Source organism: Salvelinus namaycush, chromosome 14, assembly GCF_016432855.1.
Source record: "Salvelinus namaycush isolate Seneca chromosome 14, SaNama_1.0, whole genome shotgun sequence".
Classification (NCBI taxonomy): Eukaryota; Metazoa; Chordata; class Actinopteri; order Salmoniformes; family Salmonidae; genus Salvelinus; species Salvelinus namaycush.
In genome coordinates, this window is record NC_052320.1 from 19,791,957 (window position 1) to 19,801,125 (window position 9,169).

Genomic DNA, 9,169 nt, shown 5'->3' on the forward strand with positions numbered 1-9,169 from the left:
CATGCAACATTAGGTGCTAATGTAAAGCAACATTCTATAAAACGTTGCACTTACTACTTTACTCTCAGAAGTTGCTCTTTGGGGAAAAGCAATGTCAAAAGCTTCCTTGTTACCACCCCCTGTACAGGGTTGGGTAGGTAACTTTCGAAATGTAATCTGTTAGTTACTGGTTCTGTCCAATTGTAATCAGATTACTTTTAGATTACTCCACTCAAACTATTTTGGTATTTTCTTTCTTCATTAGTCCACTGTTGATACAGTTAATGTTTTTCATGTCAGCAGTCAAATTAAAGATTGGACTTTCAAGAAGCACTTCTTGATAACTTGACTGCTGACATGCAAAACATTTTGGAATTGTATCAACAGTGGACTAATGAAAAAAGTAAAATGGGTTTCCATTGTATTTAACTCTACTGATAGTTTTCTCAAACAAAATGTTGGGTTATAGTGTGCACGTGACATTTGATTTGGAGCCTGAAATTATCGACCAGTTTGAGACGTTGCAATGTTATCACATTTCTGTCACAATCACCACAGAAATGCAATGTATCAAGTAATCACTTTGCCCTAAAAGTGAGATTTGAGTTATAAGGCTTGGTGTTTATTCCATTGCGTTGGTAGACTGCAGATGTTGACGGCCTATGGGAAAGTTGCCCTGCCCAGCATGGTGAGAGATGGCTGAATTAATGGAAGTGGCAGATCACTCCTTGTTCCTTCCTGTCAATGTTGGTAGGGCTTTGGGTAGTTGGTAGAGAGCAAAACCATGCTATGCACAAGCAGAGAGACCTCTGACTCTGGGACATAGAGAGAGAGGCATGAGGACAATAAGCCATATTTACATGAGTCTCCCCCCACAGAAAAACACTGTTGGGAGAGAGACACAGCGAGAGAGAATAGATGCCTTTCAGACGAGAGGAGAACTGGAGCCACTGTGAAAGCCATTCCAGGCACTGGTTGATGCTGAGACTGCCAGAGTCAAGCCCCCTGACATAGCAGGCCTAACAAGACCAGGGTTGAGTTATCATCAATGTAACTAGTGGCAAATTACTAGTATTTGATCCATTTAGGTTTTTGCTGACAGAGTGCATTCTGGAAGTATTCAGACCCTTTGACTAGGGCTGTTACATTGACCGTAATACCAGTGACCGTACATTCAGTGTATTACCAGTGACCGTTTAGTGACGATAATTAGGCTTCTCCAAGCTCTGATGCTGCTGATGGTCATTAGTACCCTACCAAACTTACTAACTGCCTGGTACTCAGCACTCTATTGTCCCTGTAATCACTCTGACATCAATGGAAATGTAATCGAAAATCTAAAACACTTAGAGCTCATGTTGCACAACATTTCTATATGCTATGCAATTGCTGTGAAAACAGTGATGGCCTCTACTAAAAAGATGATCCCATCAGGCTAGACATACTATTTATTTCTCAACTTCTCTAATATTAAGCACATTGCTTATCTTTACAACAGGAGTATAGCCTACCTACCTGGCTGGCATGAAAATTAACCACGGGAAAAGCTCCCTCCGTTCGCTCTAAGTGCATAGATGACATGTATTTTTTTTCCCATGCCCCTGTTTCGAGACAGGTGCATGATAATGGTCCATTCTAAAATCAAAACAATTTCAAATTATTTAGTGTATGTAAAGACGAGATTAAATCAAGAACAGTCTGATGGGTGACAATATTAGCCTATCACTTGTGAATGACGCCCAGCATAAGAAACAATGCCTTTTTGCAACTTAAAAAAAATCAGTCACACACTTTATGTAACCTAGCCTATAGGCTTATGTTTTGATAAGGTTATCAAAACTAAAGTGGCCAAATTACTTAAAAATTAGGCACATTTAATCTGCTTTACAAGGGGCATAGAGCCTGACTGGCATACATAAGCAGTGCGTGAGTTTCAAGTTTGGGGAAGATTATTTTCACCATAAATGTACCTTTTTTATAAATGAATGCATTTATAGTGTTTTCCAATGGAACATTCATGCTTATAGCCTAGTGCCATGTGTGAATTGTTGTGCTTATAATGTGAAGAAATAGCCTAAGTTTATAAACGTTCTGATCTGTTGCGTCAGCCACATTGCGTAAAAAGTTTGATGCTAGTGGTTGTATTAATTTGGGATCGATCGCATCCCACAACTGTCCCAGACGGTTTGGAATATTTATCTCGCACAGAAATGAATAGATGGTACAAAAGTCTATGGAGGATAGATTCACATTGGCTAGTGCTTTTGCTGTTCGTTAGGCCTACTTATCTTGTTGGCTGACAAAGTAAATATGGACAGTTCTTCCAATATCTTCACTATGCTCCCTGGAATTGGATAAGGATGCATGCAGTGGCGTCCCCGAATTGTCTGTCTTCACCTGTAGCCTGAGAGAGACCCGATCACGTGATGGAGAGCCATGTGAGTGAGCGGCGCTTCGTGCTCTTATCCCGGAGTGGTGCGCGCCTCAACGCAGCACTCTGGGCCAAGGGCACAACGGCCACTGGCTGCAAAAGGCATGGATTTTTTGGGGGTGCATTACGGCCACACAAAGGGGATGCCGCCATCATTCAAGGCATTATCAAGTGCTTGTCAAATTGGGAATGAGAGACTTATGACGTGTGTACAGCCTGCTCAAAAAAGAAAGCAGAGCTCATGCAGTTCAAGCGACTTTTTTCAAATCATCATTAGTCGCATCATGCAGGCTTACAATGTATTAAAAATCAAAACCTATAGCCCAACGTTTGTAGAACTAAAGTTACATAAACTCTAAATTAAGCATCTAGGAATACATGTTTTTGTTCATTGAAATTTCCACCACACCATTCAACAGAATAGCCGCATGTGAGCACTCCCTCAAATCGTTTGGAGAAAATATCCTTTATTTTATTCAGCTTTGTTCAATTGTATTCTTCATAATATAAAATGCTACGGAATTCTAAGCAAATCTTGTCTGCTAAATGAATTAGTGTAGCCCACAGTCATTTGGTATAGCCAGATCAGGACCAAACATAAGGACAACTCAGAGTATGCTATTCTGAAATAGACTACATTTTCTTAATATCATGCTACTTTAGACCTGTAAAATACATTCTAGATGTATTGTGAAGGTGTAGGCTATATTACATGGATTTATTAGACTTTTTAAATATAGATGTTCCAAAGGTCTGCATCAGTGGCTTGTAGGCTCTGTGTGGAAGCCAGGACATGCTAAATGTGTTTGTTAATTAACGGTCAATTACTGTGAGACCGACAGACCGACTTGAACCTCACCGGCGATGAAATTGTGACCGCCACCCTTGACTTTTTCCACATTTTATTACGTTTCCCCGTCAATCTACACACACTATCCCATAATTACTTTTTTCATTTGTGCAAATTTATAAAAAAGAACAAATATCACTTTTACATAAGTATTCGGACCCTTTTACTCAGTACTTTGTTGAAGCACCTTTGGCAGCGATTACAGCCTTGAGTCTTCTTGGGTATGGCGCTACACGTTTGGGCCACCTGTATTTGGGGAGTTTCTCCCATTCTTTTCTACAGATCCTCAAGCTCTGTCAGTTTGAACGGGGAGCGTTTCTGCACAGCTATTTTCAGGTCCCTCCAGAGATGTTCGATCGGGTTCAAGTCCAGGCTCTGGCTGGGCCACTCAAGGACATCCATAGACTTGTCCCAAAGCCACTCCTGCATTGTCTTGGCTGTGTGCTTAGGGTCGTTGTCCTGTTGGAAGGTGAACCTTTGCCCCAGTCTGAGGTCCTGAGTGCTCTGGAGCAGGTTTTCATCAAGGATCACGCTGTACTTTGCTCCGTTCATCTTTCCCTCGATCCTGACTGGTCTCTGTCCATGCCGCTGAAAAACATCCCCACAGCATGATGCTGCCACCACCATGCTTCACCGTAGGGATGGTGCCAGGTTTCCTCCAGATGTGACGCTTGGCATTAAGGTCAAAGAGTTCAATCTTGGTTTCATCAGACCAGAGAATCTTGTTTCTTATGGTCTGAGAGTCCTTTAGGTGCCTTTTGGCTAACTCCAAGCGAGCTGCCATGTGCCTTTTACTCAGGAGTGGCTTCCGTCTGGCCAATCTAACATAAAGGCCTGATTTGGTGAAGTGCTGCAGAGATGGTTCTCCCATCTCCACAGAGGAACTCTGGAGCTCTGTCAGTGGCCATCAGGTTCTTGGTCACCTCCCTGACCAAGGCCCTTCTCCCCCGATTGCTCAGTTTGGCCAGGCGGCCAGCTCGAGGAAGAGTCTTGGTTGTTCCAAACTTCTTCCATTTAAGAATGATGGCGGTCACTGTGTTCTTGGGGACCTTCGCTGCAGACATTTTTTGGTTCCCTTCCCCCAATTCCTTCAACTTCATTGCTTGGTTTTTGCTCTGCTCTGTCAACTGTGAGACCTTTTTATATAGACAGGGATGTGCCTTTCCAAATAATGTCCAATCAATTGAATTTACCACAGGTAGACTCCAATCAAGTTGTAGAAACATCAAGGATGATCAATGGAAACAGGATGTACCTGATCTCAAATTCGGGTCTCATAGCAAAGGGTCTGAATACTTAATAAAACACCTTATTTACATGTTTTAATAAATACGCAAAAATGTATACAAACCTGTTTTCGCTTTGTCATTATGGTGTATTGTGTGTAGATTTTATGAAAAAGTAATGTAATCCATTTTAGAATAAGGCTGTAATGTAACAAAATGTGGAAAAAGGGGTCTCAATACTATCCGAATGCACTGCATGAATCCGATTACATGTAGTGTACATCTTAAGAATGAGGTCCAGTGATGTGCACTGACCTGTCTCAGCTCTGAGTCATCCAACTGGTGCAGGCCATGTCTGCTGAGAGCACGGTCCAGCTGTAGCAGCTCTATGCCGTGGCTGTTCAGTCGAGTGGCAATCATGGGAGTTGGGAGTCAGGAAGAACAGGAGACAGAGTTGCCTCTGGAGACAGAGGCTTACAGTGAGCTCAAAATATTGGGACAGTGATACATTATTTGTTGTTTTGGCTCTGTACTCCAGCACTTTTTGGATTTGAAATGATACAATGACTGAGATTAAAGTGAAGACTGTTAGCTTTAACTGGAGGGTATTTTCATCCATATGAGTGAATTGTTTAGAAATTCCAGCACTTTTTGTACATAGTCCCCCCCATTTTATGGTACCAAAAGTATTGGGACAAATTCACTTGTAGTAAAAAGTTAAATGTAGAAGTGTTTAGAAACATTCTATTCTTATTTACAGTGACTTTAAAATGACTTAACATGATGTAGTCCTTGTGTGCTATGAATATGGGACCAAATACTAAATGTTTTACTACTTAATACACAAAAGTGAATTTGCCCCAATACTTTTGGTCTCCTACAATGGGGGGACTTAGTATGTTCAAAAAGGATTGTAATTTCTAAAACGGTTCACCAGGTATGGATAAAAATACCTTCAAATTAAAGCTGACAGTCTACACTTTAACCTCAGTCATTGTATTATTTCAAATCCAAAGTACAGAGCCCCAACAACAAGTGTCACTGTCCTAATACTTTGAGCTCACTGTATGTGTGTTTTTCTGACGAGGCAAATCCAGTAGGTCTGATATCCATTCCGTAAACCCTTGGACTCATATTTCAGGAAATTTCTGAATAAAAAGACTACAAGGAAGCACTGACCATCTGATCTGCGTTCATTCTCTTGATACCCAGGGGAGGTCCAGAAAACAAGTCTCGAAATGCCTGGATGTCAGATATGTTAGGGTCAGACATCAGTGTCTAGAGGCCTTTATTAGTTGCATTACAGTCACCTATGGAAAAACATATCCATATTTGCCCAACAAAATTTTGGACAGTGAACACATTGGAACATATATATGCAAGGGAGTGGTTTAATTTCTGTATCATTCACCCACCTTGTGGCAGAGGTCTAGTAGGTGGCTGTCTTTGACATGTGAACCTGCACTCTCAAGCCCCTTCAGCACTGCCCAGTGGTGTTGGGCCCTGTGGGAATGGTTCACTCCCTGGAACTCTGTCTGCTGCTGGGGGGTCCAGAAGTGGCGGATCAGGAGCTGGCGGGGGAAAAGGTACCTGGTCGTAAAAAGGAGAGGGAAGCAGAGGAGAAAGATGGAAGAGGGGCATAGGATTGCAGGAGGAATATGTAAGGCAGGGATATAGAGGGGAGACATGAACAAAGAGGGTTTCAATACATTGTAGGGGGGCACAATGTATTATCATTGAGGGCATAAATGCACAATTATTTGACCTTTTAACTACCATTTAATTGATCATTAAGATATTTGCTAACTGAATATTAGTCAAAGGAGGAGGATGTTGAGATGACTTAAGTGAACTCACATTAGGACAAACACCAGATAGTTGGCAAATGGAGGAATAGAAATTAACAGCAGCGGAATGGCTTTAATCATGTCTCTGCGAAACTGAGAAAAAGAAACATAGAAAAAGTTTAAATGCTAAGGAGAACTTTTCAGACAATACTATTACTACTACTAGGCAGATTATAAAGACTGCTAACCACATAAGAACTTTCCTTGTTATTCAAGTGTATGCCCTAGCCTCCACCGACCTGCCTGAGTTTCTCCATATCACGATAGGTTAAGTCCTGGACTTTGACACTGTTGGTGAGCATCCTTGTTTTTATCATCTTCACCTCTTTGACATCTTGGAAAAAGAGCCGGAATCCTGAAGAATGGTAATATAAAAGATGGCTTCATTGTAATGGCAGCACAGAAGCTGCCAGAAGCCAAATTAACTAGGCTACATCTTTGTGTTTCTTTTGCCTTCAAATGTGAAATCTTATTGGTTGACCGAAATCAAATAATTTTGCTACAGTATGGTAGATCTGTATAAATAGAGATGCCAAACAACAAAGGCTTGATGACGAAACAAAACAATTTATGTACCCACTTGAGAGTTTAACATGGTGCTGTGGCGAGCTGAGTTTTTACCTTTCGTAAAAGTGCTATAGAGAACATAAAATCTCCATAGACAAACATTTGCAGTATAATGGCCTTACTGAAGAGCTCAGTGACTTAATGTGGCACAGTCATGATGCAACCTTTCCAACAAGTCAGTTCGTCAAATTTCTGCCCTGCTAGAGCTATCCACCCGGTCAACTGTAAGTGCTGTTATTGTGAAGTGGAAACATTTAGGCGCAACAACGGCTCAGCCGCGACGTGGTAGGCCACACAAGCTCACAGAACGGGACCGCCGAGTGCTGAAGCGCGTAAAAATCATCTGTCCTCGGTTGCAATACTTCAAACTGCCTCTGGAAGCAACATCAGCAAAATAACTGTTAGTCGGGAGCATCATGAAATGGCTTTCCATGGCTGAGCAGCCGCACACAAACCTGAGATCACCATGCGCAATGCCACGCGTCGGCTGGAGGGGTGTAAAGCTCGCTGCATTGGCCTCTGGAACAGTGGAAACGGGTTCTCTGGAGTGATGAATCACAATTCACTATCTGGCAGTCCGACGGACGAATCTGGGTTTGGCGGAGTCCAGGAGAACGCTCCCTGCCCCAATGCATAGTGCCAACTGTAAAGTTTGGTGTAGGAGGAATAATGGTCTGGGGCTGTTTTTCATGGTTTGGGCTAGGCCCCTTAGTTCCAGTGAAAGGAAATCTTAACACTACAGCATACAATGACATTCTAGACGATTCTGTGCTTCTAACTTTGTGGCCACAGTTTTGAGAAGGTCCTTTCCTGTTTCAGCATGACAATGCCCTTGTGTACAGAGCGAGGTCCATACAGAAATGGTTTGTCAAGATCCTATCGAACACCTTTGGGATGAATTGGAACGCCGACTGCGAGCTAGGCCTAATCATCCAACATCAGTGCCCAACCTCACTAATGCTCGTGGCTGAATGGAAGCAAGTCATCGCAGCAATGTTCCAACATCTAGTGGAAAGCCTTCCCAGAAGAGTGGAGGTCGGTTATAGCAGCAAAGGTGGGACAATGATTTTGGAATGAGATGTTCGACGATCAGGTGTCCACATACTTTGTCATGTAGTGCATATAGTGAACCAAAATATAAACGCAACATGTAAAGTATTGGTCCCATGTTTCATGAGCTGAAATAAAAGATCCCAGAAATGTTCCACACACTAAAAAGCTTATTTCTCTCATTCGTTTACATAATTTTTAGTCCGCATTGATCCTTTGCCAAGATAATCCAGGTGTGGCATATCAAGAAGATGATTAAATAGCATGGTCATTACACAGGTTCACCTTGTGCTGGGGACAATAAAAGGCCACTAAAATGTGCAGTCTTGTCACACAAAGAAAAGTTTGGTCATACGCAAATCCTTAAAAACATAGGTGCTGGACTAATAAAGAATATAAAGAACAAGAAGGGCGCACACTGTTAAAGCTCCCAATTCACAGCTTTATTGACAACGTTTCGATACGAAACGGATCTTCGTCAGGTCAGAGTGCTCACTTCCCAAAATATACACATTTCATGTCACATGACCATTCCGCAAATGAAAAATGGTGGGTGTGGAAACAATTCAATTCACTTTTGAGCACAATCAATCATAATTAATCACAGAGGTACATATGGTCATAAAGGATTACATGCAGTGCATTTGGAAAGTATTCAGACCCCACATTGTTACGTTACAGCCTTATTCTAAAATGTATAAAAAAAGAATCCTTTATCTACACACAATACCCCATAATGCCAAAGCAAAAACAGGTTGACATTTTTGCAAATGTATTAAAAATAAAACACACCTTATTCAGACAATTTGCTATGAGACACGAAATTAAGCTCAGGTACATCCTGTTTCCATTGATCATCCTTGATGTTTCTACAGCTTTATTGATCCACCTGTGGTAAATTCAATTGATTGGACATGATTTGGATGCCAAGTATCACATCTGGAGGAAACCTGGCCACATCCCTATGGTGAAGCATGGTGGTGGCAGGATCATGCTGTGGGGATGTTTTTCAGCGGCAGGGACCGGGAGACTAGTCAGGATCGAGGGAAAGATGAACGGAGCAAAGTACAGAGTGATCCTTGATGAAAACCTGCTCCAGAGCACTCAGGACCTCAGACTGGGGCAAAGGTTCACCTTCCAACAGGACAACAACCCTAAGCACATAGCCAAGACAATGCAGGAGTGGCTTCGGGACATGTCTCTGAATGTCCTTGAGTGG

At 42.0% G+C, this 9,169-nt stretch overlaps 1 protein-coding gene across 1 annotated transcript; it reads right to left on the reverse strand.

Moving 5' to 3' along the window:
- Window positions 1-720: 720 nt before the first annotated feature.
- Window positions 721-8,482, reverse strand: LOC120058651 (LETM1 domain-containing protein 1-like). Its single transcript, XM_039007404.1, is given in 10 exon segments — window positions 721-794; window positions 902-998; window positions 4,802-4,907; window positions 4,909-4,946; window positions 5,666-5,764; window positions 5,902-6,076; window positions 6,344-6,426; window positions 6,573-6,688; window positions 6,955-6,986; window positions 8,475-8,482. Coding segments are annotated over 10 exon segments (828 nt in total).
- Between the last annotated feature and the right edge of the window lie 687 nt (window positions 8,483-9,169).